The sequence below is a fragment of the Carassius carassius genome, chromosome 10 (genome assembly GCF_963082965.1).
Source record: "Carassius carassius chromosome 10, fCarCar2.1, whole genome shotgun sequence".
Lineage (NCBI taxonomy): Eukaryota > Metazoa > Chordata > Actinopteri > Cypriniformes > Cyprinidae > Carassius > Carassius carassius.
In genome coordinates, this window is record NC_081764.1 from 3,216,108 (window position 1) to 3,237,913 (window position 21,806).

Below are 21,806 nucleotides of genomic sequence, written 5' to 3' on the forward strand. Positions count from 1 at the left end.
GTAAACCAATCTTTTAAGTGAACGAATCGTCCCGTCATATTTGTTTGTTCACTGAAGTCAATAATAAAATATTTTATATATTGATAAAGCAAGCTCTTGGGAAAAAAAGGAATTAAGATAGGAATATGTCCAAAGGCTCAATTAAAGTAACCAATCAATGCTTTAATGACTCACTCAAGTGAATGATTAAATTGCCTGCTCATAAACAGTTTAGTTGTCTTTGACATGAATGATGGAGAAATCCAAAATAAAATGATTAAGAAAAACAATATGGTGGATATAAAGTGGATATAAAATAAAAAGTAGTTATTTAATATTTGTAGGCTGTATAGTAATATTTAATTAGTTTCATTATTAGGCTACCAAGAGTTTTAAGTTACTACTAATAATAGGCTTTGTTATTATTAATATTATTGCCATTACTATTATTATCACTTTATTTGTTTTTGATGTTTGAGAGATGTTTACTTTAGCAAGATTTATTGGGAAATGTCCTGTTCTGTCACATCAACTGAGGAGTAAACACACACACACACACACACACACACACCACCCCCTTCATCAATTCAACCACTCGGAAAGAATCAAAGTCCTCAGATGAGCTCTGCTGTTGGAGTAAAGCAGCTCTTATACGATGATTCCTCTCTTCTATCTCACAGCTCTGCTGCTTTGGCCTGACACCGTTCATGGTAAGATCAATATTTTGATACATTAAACATTGTATTTTAAGGTGAACTGTTTTTAGTCAGCCTAATTGTTGACTCTTAAACAGACAGCGAACACTAGTTACTCCATTCAGCATGTTTCTGCTCAAACACCATAAGTACTAATATAATAAAACTGCGGGTAGTATTATACCATGCATTGTCATAAAACAAATTTACAGACAAAATATCAAAGTTCCTTAATCTTAGAGGTCCTATAATAATTAATTACTACTTTACAAGTAATTACATTTATATTTTGGCCAAAACAATGGTTTGTTTTTAAAGAACAGACTAGACTTAGCTAAACAAAACACTAGCGTATAGAGAGATTTACTGCACTTTCTTGATATTTGATTAACTCTTGCAAAGATTCAATGTGAAAACATGGAATTATCATAGTAAATTAATATGATTCAGTGCCATGGTAAATAGTAGTCACTATAGGACTTCTTGTTCTTATTATTTTGTGTTATTAATGGTCTTTTTCATCATGTGTACAGGAACATATTCATATAGGCGTTTAATGTTTTCTTATACATAACAGCTGTGAACTGGTTTCTGTGCCAGTTTCTTCTCTGTAGTCATTTGAGCATCGCTTCATGATCATGCCATGCCACTGGGAATTTTGTGGAACTGATGTAGTTTACAGATCCAAAGGTCATGTGTGTTTAAGCCCCTCTGACACACACACACACACACACAGAAGGAACATTACAACATTTTAAGAGTCTGCAAGATTCCCTAACATCATGCCAAACAAGGTTACGTTTTATAGACTGTGGCTTGTTTTTGAACATACACTGTAACAAAGATTTCATTTTATCTTAAACAAAATAGTTTTCATCTAATAACTTCTGTCACAAAAAAGTTCTGTCCTTTCCTTTTGGTTTTGGGAGTTTCAACTTGAAATCAAAATGGTCAGATAACTACTGCATATTTCTGATGTGTCTTTTAACAGCATTCCGCAGCGCACTGAATGATTTCCAGCGATCCGAGGGGAGAAAGCTGGCCCTGAAATCCTGGAACATCAACCGTCTGACTGAAATTCCGGAAATCACTTTGGAGGATTGTGCTAAACGCTGCACAGAGAGTCCAGAATGCAGGTTTCATATCCCTACTTTCCATCCCAGCATGCATTGCATGTATCAGCTCTGTACACAAATCATCATTCTCACTATGTAGTTGAATGATTTAAAAAAGAAAGGGGAAAAAAATCTAATTTGACAAATTTCATTTGTTTAGTACTTTTTTCCTTATTTTGTCTGTAAATGTGAAAAAGAAATATATTATTAACTATACATATTACCGTACTTTTACATAATATATTTAAGTGCAAACTAAATGTAATGTTTTCGGACACTTCATTTCATGTTATTTAAATGCAAATATACTATTTATTATATTAATAAATATACATTTATTTTAAATGCAATTAGCTGAACTTAGCTTTTTGACCCACTTAAGTAATATATCTTTATATGTAATTTCATAATTAACTTATATTGTCCTTTGCAATTTTGTGCACTATTAACTTTAAATATAATATGAAATAACACACCGCTTGTTTTTAATATGTTAGTGGAAAACATATTTTTCAAACATATGGTAAAGTTTATTAAAACAGAATGATTTTAAATGCAGTACTTTCATTTGGCATTTTTACAAACTGCACTTTCTAAAAGTGTACGGTCTATGTTTAAGTACACTTAAATGTGCTTTTATTTCATTAATATTATATTGTCTGCAAATCCTTTTTTTAAATACTTTAAAGAAATATACTCTTAAGTTTTAAAGTACACTACAAGTACACACTGAATACACTTAAGCACACTTCTTTTACTCAAGGGAGTACTTTATGTATTTTTTTTACTTTCCAGAGCTTTCAATTATGAGTTTCATCCATCTTTGGTGTGTAAACATCTGCCCTCGGTGGGCGATGGAGACAATGCAGACGTCGAGAGAAACGTGAACTGTGACCTTTATGAGATGAAAGGTGACAAATGAATTCTCAAAATGTTTTTGAGTAGATTTTTAAAGTATTAAATAGATTGAAAGATTATAAGGAGATGTGCTATGCCGGTAGCCATTAATAACCATATCGCTTAACCACCACTTGTTAACCACCACCTGTACTCAGTCTATGTAAGGAAGTGCATTGTGGGTAAAGGAGAAGACTATCGAGGGAAAGTGTCGACGACTAAGAGTGGACTAACATGTCAACAGTGGTGGTCCAAATTCCCTCATGATCACGGGTATGAGATGAAACATAGAATACAGAATGTTGCATAAACTTTATGTGTATTTGTATGTGAAATATGTTTTTTAATTATTATTTAATTGTAACATAGCAGTACCTACTAAATACTTACAATGTCCCGTAAAGTTTTTTGGACACTCTAACTAACTCTAACTATCCACTGTACGTGGTTAACAAAAGCATGTATACAAGCAGTTTTTGTTAAATATGATATGATTGGTTTCAACATATAATTTAAAAGTTTGGAATTGGGAAGATGTTTTTGAAGCCAAATATGCTCAACTGCAGTATTAGAACGATGTCACCACTGTTTTGAGTAGTAGGACTCCGTCTGCTGCTAATGGCCTGGAGCTCAACTATTGCCGTAATCCGGACAGCGACCCCATCGGACCCTGGTGTTACACCACTGACCCTGATCGCAGATATGAGAGCTGCGACATTCCCCGGTGCAAAGACGGTAGGGCTAGTTACACATGTTTGCAGTGTGGTTTTACTTTCATAAGCGGTTTGTTCTGAGCAGATGATTGTGTATGTTTCTCTATTAGAGGTTTGCATCACTTGTAATGGAGAAGACTACAGAGGTCAGATGGATCACACAGTGAGCGGGAAAGAGTGTCAGAGATGGGACCAACAGTATCCGCATCAACACATCTACCAGCCAGAGAAGTGACTATAACATAACCACAAAACTAAAGTCACACTTAATAATGTGGGAATTTAATTGCACTGGATATTGGAATATTTAAGCAAGTTTCTCTATCTGCGCTAAAATGCTGCAGATCTATTCTCAGAGCTTTTTGGCAATTTATTTTAATCAGGTATTGCTGTGATTTTCAGTGGATGGTGATATAATAATGTAAAATAACATCATATCTGATGTTTGTGAGACCAGGCATCCTGATAAAAGTTTGGCTGATAATTATTGTCGTAACCCGGATGCTTCTCCGGTGCCCTGGTGCTACACCACTGACCCGACGTTGGAGAGAGAGAGCTGTGATATTCGCAAGTGCCGTGAGTATTTCTGCTCCTTACAACAAGGATACGTATTTCATTTTTTGGTATTTCATTTTTCTTGTATTTATTTTAGATGTTTTAGGTTTTTGGAAATGGTACGACTTTTGTTAATCACTTTGTTTTCACCATGAATATAGACTTACTTATGACAAGGTGTTAAAAAATCAGGCCCCGGTAAAACAACTTCACTATAATAAAATACTAGCGATGCATATTTTGCATAAAAGTTGATCTTCTTTGAGCACACAGCTATTTTTAAATGTTCATCAAAGAATAAACGTGCATTTTATAACAACACTACATTAGATATCAAGACTTGTTTACAAGTGAAACATTATTTTAAAGTCAATCTCACAGAGATAGATAGCAGAGATTAATACACTAATAACCTTTAACAGTCGTTTGCATTCTGTTAGCAGTGCATGGATTTTAATCTCCATGCAAATCGTTTGGATGATTATTGATTCATTTTGTTTAAAGGACACAGATCTTCATCTTCTTGAGGACATTGCTGTCATTTCCAATCACATCAGTGCTGTTCGAAGAGACAACTATATAAACGAAAGTCAGAAACACGCATATGTTGTTCTGTTTGAGAGGACAACATTAATAGCAGTCTATAGCGTTGGGTTCATGAGTTATTAAAACAACAGTATTATTCTTTATGAATATGCAATGATTGATCGGTCAGGAGCATGTGTGTGACATTCACACAATTGAGTTTTAAAATATAAACGGTACTAAAGTGGAGTTGCTGAAATCGTTTTTTTTTTTTTTTTTATTGACTGACGATTAGACAACATATTACTGCATCTGTCCAATATACAGCCATATTTACAACTAGTTACAACATTGACACTGCGATAAGAATATGATCAATCAGTGAGATCTCTTTAGTCCATGAACAACTTCTTCTTTAACTTGCCTTCTTTCTTTCCATCCTATAGCTGAGTCTCCCAAGCGCCGTTTTCGCCCCGGCTACACCACTAATTGTTTTCAGGGTCGTGGAGAGGATTACAGGGGCAAAGTGAACGAAACGAGCTCTGGAATCCCCTGTCAGCGCTGGGACGCCCAGAAACCACATGAACACCAATTTTCCCCCAAAACCTATGAGTGCAAGTGAGTTAAAGGAATACTTTGCCAAAAATGAAAATGAGCTAAAATATACTCATCCTCAGGCCATGGATGTCAATGGGTGCCGTCAGAACGAGAGTCCAAACACATCATGGAGTCATATTTTTTTTTTGTTTTTTTCATATTTGTTGCTTACAAACATGCAGCTTTTGGCTTCACAAGACATTATTTGATGCACTGGAGTGATGTGGATTCCTATTATTGTGATGTTTTTTATCAGCTATTTTGGACTCTTATTCTGACAGCACCCATTCACTGCAGAGGATCCACTGGTGAGCAAGTGATGCGATGCTACATTTCTCCAAATCTGTTCTGAGAAAGAAACAAATGTCATCAAAACAGTATAAACTGGTTGATTGTGACTCTGTATCCTTCTATTTCTTTCCTCTTTCCACCTTTAGGGGTCTGGAGGAGAACTACTGCCGTAACCCGGACGGTTCAGAGGCGCCCTGGTGTTTCACGTCTCACTCTGCGATGAGGACGGCTCTCTGTCTGCAGATCAAACGCTGTGCTGATGACATTGAGGCAGAAGGTACAGTTGCGCCTGCTAGTGATTAAAAACATCAAATACACTTTCATTTTTAAAGACATTTTGGCTGTGCTTTGTCTTTGTGGGAATAGAAATATCTTAATGAATTATCAATGCACACTTCATATGTATTTAATATGCATACTGTATATACAGTACCATTCAAAATATGGGGTCAGTAAGATAATAAAGGAAATAATACTTTTATTAATAATAACATTTGTTACAAAACATTTCTCTTTGAAATAAACACTGTTTTTTTTAACCTTCTATTTATCAACTGAAGAAAAAATATATCACTGTTTTCAACATTGGTAATAATCAGAAATGTTCCTCGAGCAGGAAATCTGCATTTTAGAATGATTTCTGAAGAATCATGTGACACTGAAGACTGGAGTAATGATGCTGAAAATTCAGCTTTGATCACAGGAATAAATGACATTTTACAATATATTCAAATAGAAAACAGTTATTTTAAATTCTAATAATATTTAACCATTTTCCTGTTGTACTGTATTTTTGATCAAATCATTGCAGCCTTGGTGAGCAGAAGAGATTACCTTCAAAAGCTTAAAAAAATCTTACTAACTGCAGTTTTTTTAATGGCAGTGTGAATAACCAGGTTTTCTTCTTCTTAAACTAGATTGCTATAGTGAAATTGGCAAAAACTATCAGGGTGTTGTCCGCAAGACACGTAAAGGTATTCTCTGCCAGAAATGGAGTGTCAATACACCTCACAAAACCAAGTAAGAATAAAATCCCATTTAAAGTTGGCCTAAAGTGAACATAAATTTGAGATAATTTATGTACTTCTATTTGCAGGATAAACCCCCAAACACACCCAGATGCCAACCTGACCGACAACTACTGCAGGAACCCTGACGGAGACCGTCACGGGCCCTGGTGCTACACCACTGACAACAAGACTGAGTTCGACTACTGTGCCATCAAGCAGTGTGGTGAAGCATCAGTGTCTTTTAAATCGGCTGTTTTATCTTCTAATAACCAGGCTCTCACACAATCTGCGCACTTTTTTGCAACTTTCTGACATGTGTGTGAAATGTAGCAGGAGATTAAATATGGTGAAACATGCTGAAAGTACTAAAAGTCCAAATGTGCCATTTTCTGTGAAATTCTTCAAGCATACTTATAATCGTTAGCCTTAATATTCAACATTATTCATCTTTATATGATTTTATATCAATAATAGTTTATTAATAATGCACAATAATTATAGAGATAATAAAAAGTTAATAATACTATTAAATAATGTATAATATTTGTTTATAAATTATTAATGGTAATATATTTAAAATAAATACTGTTAATTAATTAATTAAACTTTTTGTTCTTCTTTATGTTGTTATAGCTGGAGAGAAAGTGCCAATCATTGGGCCAACGAGTAAGTCAAAAACAATGTATAGGAACCTGTACAGACTTTGCTGTGTATGATTGTGCTTCTAACTTGCCCTCCACTGTGTGTAAAAAGCGGATGTTGTCTTTAACGAGTGTGGGAAGCGGGATGACCGGAAAGTGAAGAGCAGGTTAAGAATAGTGGGCGGCAAACCTGGAAACTCTCCCTGGACCGTCAGCCTTCGAAACCAGTTAGTCTTACTATAAACTGTTCCAAGTTATGTCACTTTATGGAAGTGAAATTACTTTGCAAACAGTGTTTCTTGTTGACAAATATATTTGTGGCCACTACATGTCTTCTCAGGAAAGGAAATCACTTCTGTGGAGGTTCTCTGGTCAGTTCCAAATGGGTGATCAGCACTAAACAATGCTTCTCATCTTGGTAACTCAGTGTTCTTCAGTAATTTATGTTCAGAGTTGGAAAACAAGGGCGTTTTATGAAATATGCACATGCTTGTTGGTGTTTAAGCAGTTATGTGGACCTCACGGGATATAGTGCAATGATGGGTACCTTGTTCCGTGATCCAAAGGATGGCGAACCAGACAGACAAACTATTTCCCTCACCAAGATCGTCTGTGGTCCTTCTGAATCCCACCTGGTCATGCTTCAGCTAGAAATGTACTTCTTACCAAACACAGACACAGAAATTTACAACATGCTTTGGTTCTACACTCTTAAAAATAAAGAAAGGGGTTTTCAATGCCATAGAAGAAAAAAAAAATCCCCAAAGGACCTCAACAGTTCTTAAAGGAATAGTTCACCCAAAAATTAAAATGACCCCAAGATTTACTCACCCTCAAGTGAGTAACCATCCTAGGTGTGTGACTTTCTTCTTTCAGATGAACACAATTGGAGTTATATTGAAAAATGTCCTGGGTCTTTCAAACTTCATAATGGCAGTGAATGGCAGTGGATATTTTGAAGCAAAATAAAGTTCCTCCATCCATCATAAAAAGTGCTCCACACAGCTCCTAGGGGTTAATAGGAGTCTTCTGAAGTGAATTGATGTGTTTTTTGTTAGAAAAATATCCATATTTAAAATGTTATAAACCATAATCTCTAGCTTCCGCTAACTGTTGTGATTGCATTCATGCACTTTATTAGACTTCTATTGGACTATTGAATATCAACACCCATTCACTGCCATTATAAAGCTTGAAAGAGCCAGGGCATTTTCAAATATAACTCTGAGTGGATGCGTCTGAAAGAAGAAAGTCATATACTCCAAGGATGGATTGAAGGCAAGTAAATGATGGGGTAATTTTCATTTTTGGTTGAACTATCCCTGAATGAACCATTTTTTTTCTTCAAGTGAAGAACATTTTAAAAATCTAAAGAACATTTGTACACTGTAAAGAACCTTTGAAATGTTCCATGGATGTTAAAGATTCTTCATGGAACCATCAGTTTCAATAAACATCCTTTATTTTTAAGTCTGTACAGCTTTTTTTGGACACCATTCTTTAGAGTGTCTTTACTACACATTCACCCTCTAATAACCATATCTGGCTCTTCTCCTGCAGTCCTGCCCAGTTTAACGAGCGTGTGTCTCAAATATGTCTTCCTCCTGAGCGCTACATCGTTCCAGAGGGAACCGTCTGTGAAATTGCTGGTTGGGGAGAAACAAAAGGTGAAACTGTAGTCTGTTTTATCTATAATCCTTCCTGTTATACACTACTGTTCAAAAGTTTGAGTTCAGAATGATTTAAGACATTTATATTGTTGCTAAAGATTTACATTTCAAATAAATACTGTTCTTTCTAACTTACTGTTCATTAAAGAATCTTGAAGAAAATGTATCATGGTTTCCAGCAGCACAACTATATCATACTGATAATAAGAAGAAATGATTCTAGAGCAGCAAATCAGCATATTAGATGATTTCTGAAGGATCATGTGACTCTGAAGACAGATTTGAATCACAGGAATACATTACGATTTAAAATGAATTCAAATTGAAAACTTGAACTTGAACTTCATTTAAATTGTAAAACTATTACTGTATTTTTGATCAGCCTAATCTTGTCGCACTTCTCTACGTATGAGCCTGTCCTCCATTAAAAAACGACCATATAGGTCGTTTGTGCAAGCATTTATTACGATCTATATTTACGTTTTAAAGTTAAGCGCCCTCTAGCGGGCGTAAAAATAATGACAGTATCGCGTTGCGTCTGTCGTCATGAAATGACGTATAACGTCATTACCAATCAAAACGCACGTTTATTTAAATGAAATGTGTGGGCTTTTACAGTATTTCCTACATATTTTACTAGATGGCTTATTCGTTCGAATGACCACACCTATCCCCACCCCTAAACCTAACCCTCACAGAAATCATGCTAAATTATGATTTATTGAGCATATACATTTTCATGCACATCCGTTCCCTGGGATCGAACCCATGATAGCATGATTACATATCAAGGTATAACGCAATAATCTGCCAACTGAGCTACACGAAACGCAAACCAGAGTGCAAATAAAAGAGTACAAAACATTAATATGAAAACGACCTTTTGCCGATAGGGGCGCAATTGTAGTATACGCTCTGATGGGTCGTATTTCAGGAATTTGTGAAAACGACCTATACGAGCGTATTGGTTGGAGGACAGGTTGCTACGTATAAAGCTGCAGTTCTGTCTGTACAAGTTGAATATGACACATTAATTACATCATATATAACTGGATATGATGTATTCCTTTTGTGCATCATTCGTCATGAAGTGTGTGGTTAAATGTAAAAGATGTTTTGTCCTCTTTCGCTTCCCATCACTGATCCTCTCTGCTTCTCTCTCTCAGGAAAGGGGGATGAGACCGTACTGAATGTGGCTCAGATGCCTGTAATGAGCAATAAAGACTGTAACCCGTATTTCAAGGGCCGTGTCCGTGAGAATGAGATATGCACCATGCCCTTCGTGGCTGGAGTCGGTGCCTGTGAGGTAAAGATGTGTGAACTGTTTTGTTCTCCACTTTTGCACGTTTTAACGCCATGGATAATTGGATATCAATAATTTGGAAACAAATATGAGTTTATGTGACTTGTGATTCTGGTTACATGTGTACTGACCAATGTTTTTCTGTATGTTCTGACATGAAAAAGCAATTTCATTTACTTTAAGATTTTATCTTTTAATTTGAGGGATTTTTGATTGATAAATCATTTTTGTTGGTTTCATCCAGTTTTCGGTAGGAAATTGGATTTAATCTTTTAATTTGAAAGACTTTTGTGTGTTAAATTTGGTTTGTCTGTCTTTTGGTAGAAAATAAGATTTTTTGTATGATAATTTTGTTTGGTTTCATACATATTTTCATGGAAAATGTAATTTAATCATTTAATTTTAAGACTTTTTGTATGATAAATCATTTTGGATTGATTTAATTCATCTTTAGATAGAAAATTAGATTAAATCTTTCATTTTTAAGTTTTTCTTTTTAAGATAAACATTTTTGGTTAGTGTGTAAAATCTGTCTCCTTAAGTAAAACTAGAGAACCGCCGATCTAGACATTGCTTAACTTGCAAAAAGCTTGCAAAATGTGTATAAAGCTTTAAGAACTTCAAACATTTCCTTTCTATGCGTCTATGTGACTGCATGAGTTTTAAGTTCTGCTTTTGCAATACAGATGTAAGTGAGGATTGTGAAATGAGTAAGACGTGCTCGATGCATGTGCGCTGTAACGTTCTTTTTCGCTCTTCCAGAGAGACTACGGCGGCCCTCTGGCCTGTCAGAACAGCGACTGTTGGGTCCTAGAAGGAGTGATCATACCAATGCGCCGCTGCGGACATGCCGGCCAACCAAACATCTTTATCCGTGTGTCTTTTTATGTGGATTGGATCAAGAAGGTCATGGAGATGACCTGATGACAGAACAGCTCATATCATAACACAACACACAACATCAGCACGTCTTTTACCAGATGGCTCATTCTCCTATATGCTAAAATATAAATATATTAGGTAGATGGAATGTAATATACGTAAAAATACTGTGTTTTATAATATTATGTATGCTTTTTTGTAACATTCTGAATTTAGGGTCTAATTTACGTAATATGTGTTCTTGCATTTATGGAACATAGATATACAGGTCCACATATATTTACACTAAAACGATATAGAATTTAGTAGATTTTATTATTAATAAAATTCAGTTTTTACTCTCTAATATTCTTCTAATATGTTCCATGTATATATATATATATATATATATATATATATATATATATATATATATACATTTAAATTTAGTCATTTAAGATTTTTATCCAAAGCGACTTATAAATGATGACAATGAAATCAATCAAAATCGACAAGAGAGCAAACTGCCCATTGTTTATGTGATTCCTGCTAACATGACATGTTGTCAGTTGTTTAGCACTTAGTGAACATGGGCATCATCCATGACTTGTGTACTTGCTACGCAACTATGGCAAGCTGTTTTAGCTTAAAATATTCCAAGCGTTACTCGTCAAAATTGCATTTTTACTGGTAACAATTCAATTAGAGAGGTCTACAATTAAAATATTACTAGTAATGCCAAGTAGAACTCTCTAAATCTATTTTTACTAGATATAATTACAATAAGAGGGCCCTCGAATATAATTAGAGAGATCTGCAATTGCAATCCTACTTGTAAGAACTGAATTAGAGAGCTCTCTAATTTATTTCTTACTAGTAACAATTATGATTATAGAGGTCTCTAAATCAATTATTACTAGTAAGAATGTAATTGCAGAGCTCTCTAGTTATATTCAAGAGCCCTCTTATTGTAATTATATCTAGTAAAAATTGATTTAGAGAGTTCTACTTGGCATTACTAGTAATATTTTAATTGTAGAGCTCTCTAATTGAAATGTAAAAAATGCAGTTACAGAGCTCTACATTTGTATTCTTACTAGTAAAAACTAGTATTCATTAGATGCAAAACAGATTAGATAAGAGATATATTTAAATCGTTTAGGTGGGTGTGTCTGCTGCGCACTGACGACACAGGTAACGATCTATTTCTTTATGAACATAATTATTCAGGGATAATTATGATGTGTATATTTTTACTCTCCTGATTGAGCAACATCTATTTCAGACTCTCCAAAATCGCACAAATATGTTTATTACCGTTTCTATGTAACTGTTGTATACTAAATTAATAATTAAATTAACCACCGTTTAAAGCATTACCTGCTTCAAAATGAATGCTGTTGACAAAATCATTGTTGCAATATTTGCAGTTAGATACTGTACGAATAAAAACACTTTAACTAAATTATATAAACAATGAATAACTGTACAAGGCAAATAAAGGTATACAAAGCATAAATCGTTCTTCAGATTTCCGAATGAGCACTTTTTCGTTTATGTTGAGGTCATGTCTGTCTGATGTTTATCATGTTCATGATGTTTGCTACTGTAATGAACATAGCTTTTTAATAAGTAGGGGAAAAAACAGAGATACTTCAGATTTATAAACGCTGACTTGTTAGGTGATGTTTTCTCATTAAAGTCATACAATTTTCTATTAATTCAATAGGACGTTTACGCACACTAGGGATTACCAATATGGCGGCGCGGCGGCTTCACTTTAATGACGTCATGAGCAATCCAGTTCTATATTATAGATCAGTAGACTACACCCATTTCCCTTTCCAAATCCCACCTATGGTGATACACTTAAAAACAAAAGCCTCATAAGCATGAATTAATAGCATTTTCATTGTGTCAGAATGACCATAAGCGTGAGATGACAGTTTGGAAAGTTTTTGTTTTAATATTTAATCACTTTCATTAATTCACAACATTATATTATTATCATTATTATTATTTCTTAATTCCAGACCCTTAAGTCCATATCACAAAAAAACAAAACAAAACCAAAAACAGTATAGTCTTGAAAATATTATACCAGACAAAATATAATCTCATTTTGGTGTTTATTATACACTGTAACATGCATGCAGAATTTGAGCTACATATATAGCCTAATTAATAGGTTAATCGTCACCCTTGACAGAATGTGTTTTAAAATGTATTCCTCTCTCTCTCTCTCTCTCTCACTCACTTATTGTTCGGAATTATTTGTGTTGGTGAAACAAAAACAGATGTCAGTTGACTTATATTAATTTCTTGGTTATTGAACTGTATAAAATCAGCACCACATTCACGATCATGCTCGTGCGCTGATATTCAGAAAACGGCACTCTTGCTCGTGTGACATTACTGAACTATAGCAGATGACAGATGTTATAAATATAAAAAACAAATACTCATACAGAGATATTTTTGCCCTCATAACTTGCATTCTGGCATTCTAACTGCAGTCTAATAGGCTTCATCATGCAGTAAATGCTTCTGGTAACAGTACAGCATTATTGTGTGAGTGGATAATGTAAAGCTTGCAAAGCTTAACAAAAACAGGTATTTTACAACCAATAATTAAATATTGCATATTGCTGAGTATACATTTATATGCACGTTTTCTGTGCAAGTGTGAATTGACCTTTAAAATAACTTACAGTCTACCTATATTTCTTCTCTGTAAAGCATAATCATTTTATAATGATTTTAATCAATATATAATAATACTTAACAGATCATTTGAGCCTCAGCGCTGCTATTCATCATTAAAAGCTGCTTGACCGAACAAGCTGCTTGAGTCCCCGTTTTTCTTTTCTTTTGTTAATTATTTTTGCCTTTATTTCAGTAGAACATTACTCTCATCAACGTAGTCCATATCAACAACAAAAATATATCTTATAGTGGTTCTCTTTGTATAGTGGTAATTCCATACAGTGGTTATTTTGGGAAAAAACATAAAGTGGTTGTTTTGGGAAAATCCCAGGTATTTTGGCCAGTAGGATTATAAAAAAAATTAGATTAATTATAGAGCTGTGTAACTTCATTTTTACTGGTAAGAATTAAAGAGCTCTCTAATTGTAATTGTAACTAGTAAACATTGAATTAGTATGGTGCTCGTAAGGTGACTTGTTGGGTTTACTTAGTTTTGTCGTGGCCACGACATAGTAACTCATGGGAACGTGATAATATGTCACGTGGCCACGAGATATTAATTTGTGGGAACGTCATATTAACCTGTGGGAATGTCATATTATGTCGTGGCCACAAGATCATTTTGTAGAGGGAACGACATCCATTTCTCTTGGCCACAAGCAATATTATGAATAGATGATTCATATTTTAAATTACTTGTGGATAATTGTGATGTTTTTTTAAGCTGTTTGGACTCTCATTCTCATGGCACCCATTCACTGAAGAGGATCCAGAGGACTATTCCTTTAAGATCATTGCATATTTTTAATTATGACAAAGAACATAAACCCAGAATCTCTGACTGCAAATGACAGAAATTATTGCAACAAATACACAGTGATGAGAATATTTTTTATATTGCACATTTTAAGGACACTAAAAAAAAAAGAGAAAAAGTTCTTCACTACTCCAGAAGTCAGCTGGATCTTTATTATTTTCAGCTCTCTTAGAGCCTCGTGGTTTTTAAAATGTGCATAATGTGGCGGTGTACAAAACAATGACTTTAGAAACACTGAATTAGGCTATGTTTCCGAATGATTGATAAAAAAACGTTTATTTTTAATAAGGGAATCCAATTTTGAACTCCTTTTGTTTGTAAGAAATCTTTATTAGTTTGGTGAATGCGAGAACTACGTGATTTATTATTTATTCGCAGCTGAAGAGTGTTCTGTGAACTGATGTGTTTACTAATAGAAAGTACATGAACTTTTCCTGAAAATATAATTTTCCCCTTTAAAGTTACATTTGTTTAATAATTGTGATGAAGTGTCAGACATGACATCAGTCAGCCATTTCAGAGACAGTATTATAAAGATCTTCCAAGTGACATGAACTCACTTTTTCCAATCGTTAAACATTGAAGCACAAAACTTCTGTCACATTGTATGTGAATGTGCATAAATGATGATTTGTTTTTCCTGTGTGTGTGCAGCGCGTGTCTGTCTGTCTGTGGTTGTGTAGATGAAATAGCAAATTGTAACAATTCTCTGTGCACCACAAACCAGCAGCAGGTCACAATGAAGGACATAATAAAAATGATATTTACACTATGACATACAGTTGTGTTCTTGAAAACTAGGGACTCGTTTTGGATAAATGCAATAAAGACAATAACTGATGCATCATGTAAACGTGTTTCAAACAGGAACTTTATTCACTGACATACAGCTGCATAAAAAGCATTACTGGCCATTGAAGGATATAAAAAAGAGGTAAGGTACCTGAGGCACATCGTCAAATGTTTTAATACGTAAACGACTTCTATAGCTGACACTATATGCCCTGATGCGTTTGAACAATGCTCGATTGACTTCAAATCAAAAACTTTATGATTAGAAAAATATATTTTTTGTAAAACAAATTGGTATCATTATACCTGTTTTTAAGTGCATCTACTTTATCTGAACTGTTATATTAACACAACTGTACTGACAGTTTTAAGTTTTAAACATTTTAAACACCACCCGCATATCAGCGCAATGACACAATTCATAGCAGTAAAAATTAAATCGGATGATTCAAAAATATCTATATACTAACCACGAAAATATAGCTCCAAAATGTTATCCTGTTCCCGAGCCTGACCATTGACAATACATGCTTTTAAAAACAAACGACAAATCATCCATAGTCTAGAACGAACAAACAAAATCATTGAGGTACTGAATTTCACTATCATCATGTTGTGAGTTATGATTGCGGTTTTACATCATTAATAAAGTCATTATTCTCATTTGGTGTAAATAGATGCATTTGAATCTATTCTTTCCATTGTAAACATTAAAATAATGCAAGAAAAAGAACATTATACATTAAAATAAATCATTTAAAAAGTTGCAACATTTGATTAAGTTGTAAATTACAGGCTCTGGCAATATAATGTTTCCAGAATCCTGAGAAGATTAAATAAACCTCATATAACCCAGGCATCGTCTATACACGGTGATCCATATTACAGTTTCTAAATGTTATCATCTTTGGATTTCTTTTTGATCCCAACATCTGGAACTTGAAATAAATGTATTGAGCCAAACAAGTCTGGCCATCAAATTATGCACAATAAAAGTGTTTTAAGTTTTTTGATTTCGAAGTTGACTTCAATAGTTTACCCAAAAATTAAAATTAGCTAAACGTTTAAACACCTTCAAGAGATCCAAGATGTAGATGAGTTTGTTTCTTCATCAGAACAGATTTGGAGAAATTTAACATTGCTTCACTTGCTCACCAATGGATCCTCTGCAGTGAATGGGTGCCGTCCGAAACAGATCTAAAGTTGTTGTATTTTGATGCAAGAAACAAACAGGAGATGAACTTTTTCACTGGAGGAAGCATTATTGTAGATTATGGACTCATCTTTTTTGCCAGAAGTGACATCTTGATGGATTTGTTTCTTACAAACATGCAACTTTTCACTTGGCAAGATGTTGACTGATGAACTGGAGTGGTGTGGATTACTGTGATGATTCTATCAGCTGTCTGGACTGTTCTGATGAAGAAACAAACTCATCTAGATCCTGGATGACCTGAGGATGTCGGGATTTCCAAATAAGAGAAAAAGGCTGTGTAACTTGAAGACAGGTGTTCAACAAAATGACATGGAAGTATACAGATTTTAGGGTCGCTATTGACAAATGTAGTCTGATCTTGCCTAGGGCACAAAGCGAGCCCTCAACTGTGGGCACAATTTGAGCACTGACACATATTCACTTTTACAGTGTTGAGATGGAGAATTACCCCTGATGTAGTGGCAAAGTCAACGCTGAGGTAGTTTTAGTCACTCTCCTGCGATGGAAACAGCTCCTCTGTTGACTTCGCCTCTTGAACCACAGGATGAGGCTGGGTGGAGACGAAAGAGAACACATGAGGAATGTTTGTGCATGTAGATGTGTGTGCATGACCTGAGAAATCATGTCAGTTGGGACAGGAAACCATGAAATGTAAGGAGTTGTGCTGGATTTCCCTTAAACATGCTGAGTCATTTACCTCTGTGCTAACCTGAGAACTGTATGAGTAACGGGGAGTTTTACACGGTTTCTGAACACATCGCCCGTTTCAGGTCTGCAACTCTCGACAGTCACTGACTGACATGTTTATCAAGTTTAGTTTTTAATGGAATGAGGCGATTCTCATGCAGAACTATTCATTTTGTTCATTATGGGTTGCAAACAACTAATCCATATGATCGATAACGAAAATAATCGACCCGAATAATCAGGTTTCATTATTAAGTCGAGTCACTTTAAATGAGTGAAAAACATTTCTGTGAAAACTGTTGCATTTTTATAAAGTGGTTTTCATTATTAAGCTGAGTCACTTTAAATGAGTGAGAAAAAAATACATATATGAAACTTTTTTTTTTTTTTTTTTTTTAAGAAATACTTTTATTCAGCAAGGATGCTTTAAATTGATCAACAGTAAGACATTTATAATGTTATAAAAGATTTATATTTCAAATAAATTCTGTTCTTTTGAACTTTCTATTCATCAAAGAGTCCTGAGATTTTTTAAATCACAGTTTCCACAAAAATATGAAGCATTTGATTCAACATTGATAATAATCATAACAAATCAGCACATTAGACTGATTTCTAAAGGATCATGTGACACTGAAGACAGGAGTAATGATGCTGAACATTCAGTTTTGATCACAGGAATAAATTACATTTTAAAATATATAACACTAGAGAACAGTTGTTTTAATCATAATAATATTTACAAATATTGCTGTTTTTACTGGATGTTAATGAAATAATTGCAGCCTTGGTGAGCATTTATTTTTCAAATCTCCCTGACCCAAACATTTGAATATATTTATTCATTTAAAAATATTTTAAAAACATATTTTGACACTGGAAATGATAAAAGTGTATACTGGACTTATTAAATCTTGTATGTGTTTTTTTTTACCTGCTGTTCTTCCTGATGAACGGCCTTCTGAGGCTATAAATTAAAGAGAGAGAAAAATAAGACTTTTTACCTTTGAAAACTGCTATGATCCAGTAAGATCTTGCCACTTATTTTGATTTCACTCTCTCCAGCTCAACACAAAAACAGCAAAGAAAGAAAAATTAAGACTTCTTTTTGGCCTAATATGCACTTAACAATAAAGCCAGGAATATCCAAACAAGTACATAGAGTAATATTTGAATCCATATTTAAAAGGGTAATAAAACTGAAAAAGGGATTTTGTTTACTCATTTGAAAGAGTAAAGAACAATGAAGACATAATGTACTTGAGCAGACAAATTACAAATCATAAGCTGCAGGAACCACTCATTTATTACAATTTCCAAGTCATGTATGTTTAATACATTTAAATGTATTTTTATTGCATGTCATTTCTTTTATATTTGAGTTCATCAGATGCTCATTTAACCATGCGGCAGAGATTAAAGGAAAGTGTGTGTGATTCTCACCCATTTTCTTGGTCTACCTCGAGGTCTCCGTTCTCTAGGTCGCTCTACCTACATCCAACAAGAGATGAAGGAATGCGAGAGCATGTTATATATCCATATAACAAGAATCATTCAGCTTAAGTTTAAGTGCTCTCCGGTAAGTTCTCTTACTTTGGCTGTGACCCGCTGGCCTTTATTTTTACTGCCTCTCGGCCTTCCTCTCGGCCTCCTGGGAGCAGAGGTTTCCACAGGCTCCTGAGGGATTCAGTTCACTTGGTTTTAATTCATTTATATCAGCTTTTTTAATCTCATTATCTATCTATCTATCTATCTGTCTGTCTGTCTGTCTGTCTGTCTGTCTGTCTATCTATCTATCATTGCATCTCTCTGACCTGTGGTTGTTTGCGAGGTCGTCCTCTCCCGCGTTTGGGAGCTGGTACCCCTTCCTCTGGGGCCGCTGCCTCCATCTGACCTGTTCCAGTCTCCTCCACATCCATCCTGAGTTCAAACCTCTTCAAACATGCATGGATACACACAACCTCAACGAGATGGATCTGGAAAAGAAAGACCTTTACATCAGTGTAAAATCCAACATAGCATTAAATCAGAAAACAAAGCTCTTTATTTTGTGATAATGACCAGCTGACTGTACATTATCCTTTAAATGATTTTATTATGTGAGAGCAAAGAGAGCGAGGAGTAATACGAAAGACATGAAACCAGTGCAACTACTGTATGTAGATTAATTACAGTTTAATCTCAATTAATGCATACATATTTTACTCTACATACTTTTTGCATATGAACGCATGAAAATGAAAACAGTTAAGCTGATTGAAAATCACTGCGGTTTGAGGCGTGGGAGGTTTAAATCAACACAAATCACACCTCAACTTGCATAACGTCTTATACATTTCTTAGATTTGCCCAGAAATCTTTCTCATAATTAACTTCTCATCTTTAACGGTCACTGCATCTCTGACATCATCTCATTCTTACAATGACACAGACATTAGTCATAATTTAAACCGTAACAACCCAGCATGTGGGAATATGAAATTGAAGTCTCTCTCGCTCTCTATACATCATGAGGCGATAAAACTAAAGAAAACATAAGAGTAATTTCTAGTGTCTAAAAGTGGCACAAGTATTCAATAGTATTCACTGTAGACTCTTCAGACCTAATGCTGCATGTTCATATGATAGGTAATTTACTGGCCGTGAATGTACATACACATGAATTTCATCAGTGACATCTTATTTAACCCCTGCTGGCAGTGAAGGATCTTCTAGGAGCCTGTTCAATGGCATCTATTCACATGAAACAGAACTATCCATGGTCCTCTCATGCATATAAAACAAACCGCTCTTCGCCATAAACTATGTCTCAGTGGCTTCTAATAAGTAGACTGAATAAGCTTTACATGCGACAATACTATTGTACTATTTGATTAGCATATTCATTTGCAATGGTATTTAAAAGTCAACATAAGGTAAGCTACTTCATTCCCATTATGACAGATTACAAAAAACAGGGTTTTTCCAGGTATATCCAGGCAGCACCCACAAAATAAATGTACCATAGTACTGTAACATTTTACAAAAAAGTACCATAAAGTATGGCCTTGTCATGAGGTTTATCGTGGTAGTACCATGGTATTCTTGGAAGAACCACAGAGTGCTACGTAAATTTAATGCGACAAAGTACTACAGTATATATCCAGTACTACAGCATATATCCAAGTACAATGAAATGAGCACAAATAAATTATAAAATAAAATAAAACCTAGAGGTCTGGAATGTCGGGAAATGATACGCGAGCTACTCAGTGTGAATTTTAGTGGTCTTTAAGTTCTTTGCCCATATGGTGAACAATTACAACATATTCACATACTTTCAGACCTTCAGAAAAATGTTGTGGGCGGTCGTCAACTACAGTTTGTAACGAGCACACTTTGTTGTGTCCTGAGGATGTAAACACAGCCCTAGCATCATTTAAACAGACAGAAGCACAATATTGTTAAAGACACTACAAAAACAACCTCAGTGGCTAAAGAAAAGAAAATTGTCAGTGATAAACAGAACAACAGAACTCAAATAACTAAAAGTAACTACAAGTACGATGTCATTACCATGTTTTTGTGGACAACATACCATGGTAGACCAGTTTTGGACATATCACATGATAATTCTTTGGTCATATTTTAAGTAAATACCATGGTATATCAATAAAATAAAATACCTTCTGATACGTTACACATTTCTTGCTAAATGTATTGTAGCGGTGCCATAGTACAGTAGTGATAGTATCAGTATACACCATAGTACTACAAATTTATGTACCATGGTATTTACATGTTATTTTTAAGCATAACAGATTACTATAATGGTTTTGAAATTTGTATTTTTATTTTTTACTATAAAAAGTACCAAAAAGAATACATTGTCAAAATGTTATTTTTCAGACATGTAACATGCAATATCAAATACTCCTTTTGTTTCACTGACATGAGACCTGCGATATCCAGATAGTGATTATCATCAGATTTCTCTTTCAGTTCTAATAACAAGACAACTGTAGCATAAACAAAACTGATTTGTTATTAAAAAACAATGCAATCATAAGTTGTAAATACCTCGGGTAGACCACTTTACCTTGCTTACGTTGTCCTCAGCACTTTGCAATCACCTACAACAACATAACTTGATTGACATCGCCCCGCCTCCTTTTACGTCAGATCCTCACGTCAATCATTCTCTCAGATCGGCCGAACTGAAGCGCCACACCTACTAAAAGAAAAGAAAAGAAAAGCATAGAGATAAAATTACAAGATCTTGTAAGAAAAGTTGTCATATTATCTTACATGCATCATTTGGAACTCTTTTTGTTATTTGTAAGTGTAAGAGATGAAACAACAGCTTAAATTCAGCAAGAAAAAGGGGGGAAAGACAAAGGAGATTTAAGTCATTTTGGCTCATGAATGTATGGCAAGCCGTTTTAGCTTAAAATATTCCCAGCGTTACTGACATAGCCTAACTGCACTTTAACTAGTAACAATTCAATTAGAAGCTCTACAATTCAGTTCTTACTAGTAACAATTATAATTAGAGCGCTCTCTAATTCAATTCTTACTAGTAACAATTCCATTAAGAGAGCTCTACAAAATAATATATCAAAATGTCATATATCACACTTGACTTCCATTCATTTTTAATTGCAGAGCTCTACAACTTATTTTTATTTTTTTTACTACTAAGAATTCCAATTAGAGAGCTCTCTAATTAACGACATAATAACTTGTGGGAATGAGAT

The 21,806-nt window shown here is 34.5% G+C and overlaps 2 protein-coding genes across 4 annotated transcripts; one reads left to right on the forward strand and one right to left on the reverse strand.

Annotated features, from left to right (window-relative positions):
• The first annotated feature begins 545 nt into the window (after positions 1-545).
• On the forward strand, positions 546-11,188 carry LOC132151537 (hepatocyte growth factor-like protein). 2 transcript variants are annotated; one of them, XM_059559715.1, is made up of 18 exons: positions 546-689; positions 1,666-1,810; positions 2,585-2,700; positions 2,845-2,959; positions 3,285-3,421; positions 3,510-3,630; positions 3,857-3,975; positions 4,926-5,097; positions 5,514-5,644; positions 6,285-6,387; positions 6,464-6,600; positions 7,011-7,043; positions 7,131-7,245; positions 7,359-7,436; positions 7,524-7,673; positions 8,579-8,685; positions 9,855-9,994; positions 10,754-11,188. In XM_059559715.1, exons 1-18 carry the CDS (start codon positions 635-637, stop codon positions 10,913-10,915), a joined length of 2,136 nt encoding a protein of 711 aa, XP_059415698.1. In that variant the 5' UTR covers positions 546-634; the 3' UTR covers positions 10,916-11,188. The 2 variants fall into 2 exon arrangements, with proteins under 2 accessions (XP_059415698.1, XP_059415699.1); XM_059559716.1 differs by having other exon boundaries at positions 7,527-7,673.
• Positions 11,189-15,554: 4,366 nt separating this feature from the next.
• On the reverse strand, positions 15,555-21,248 carry LOC132151221 (high mobility group protein HMGI-C-like). 2 transcript variants are annotated; one of them, XM_059559332.1, is made up of 6 exons: positions 21,149-21,248; positions 18,885-19,046; positions 18,664-18,747; positions 18,514-18,561; positions 18,005-18,037; positions 15,555-16,933 (listed from the first exon to the last, which is right to left on the reverse strand). In XM_059559332.1, exons 2-6 carry the CDS (start codon positions 18,987-18,989, stop codon positions 16,868-16,870), a joined length of 336 nt encoding a protein of 111 aa, XP_059415315.1. In that variant the 5' UTR covers positions 18,990-19,046; positions 21,149-21,248; the 3' UTR covers positions 15,555-16,867. The 2 variants fall into 2 exon arrangements, with proteins under 2 accessions (XP_059415315.1, XP_059415316.1); XM_059559333.1 differs by having other exon boundaries at positions 21,130-21,185.
• Between the last annotated feature and the right edge of the window lie 558 nt (positions 21,249-21,806).

Excerpts from the sequence above, each read along its gene's own strand:
- LOC132151537 (XM_059559715.1), top strand. The coding sequence starts at position 635 with ATGATTCCTCTCTTCTATCTCACAGCTCTGCTGCTTTGGCCTGACACC. Across the intron at positions 3,976-4,925 it reads CTGTGATATTCGCAAGTGCC|CTGAGTCTCCCAAGCGCCGT; the intron begins GTGAGTATTTCT and ends TCCATCCTATAG. Across the intron at positions 9,995-10,753 it reads CTGGAGTCGGTGCCTGTGAG|AGAGACTACGGCGGCCCTCT; the intron begins GTAAAGATGTGT and ends TCGCTCTTCCAG.
- LOC132151221 (XM_059559332.1), bottom strand. The coding sequence starts at position 18,989 with ATGGATGTGGAGGAGACTGGAACAGGTCAGATGGAGGCAGCGGCCCCA. Across the intron at positions 18,562-18,663 it reads GCCAGCGGGTCACAGCCAAA|GTAGAGCGACCTAGAGAACG; the intron begins GTAAGAGAACTT and ends TGTTGGATGTAG. Across the intron at positions 16,934-18,004 it reads TTCATCAGGAAGAACAGCAG|CCTCATCCTGTGGTTCAAGA; the intron begins GTAAAAAAAAAC and ends GTCTCCACCCAG.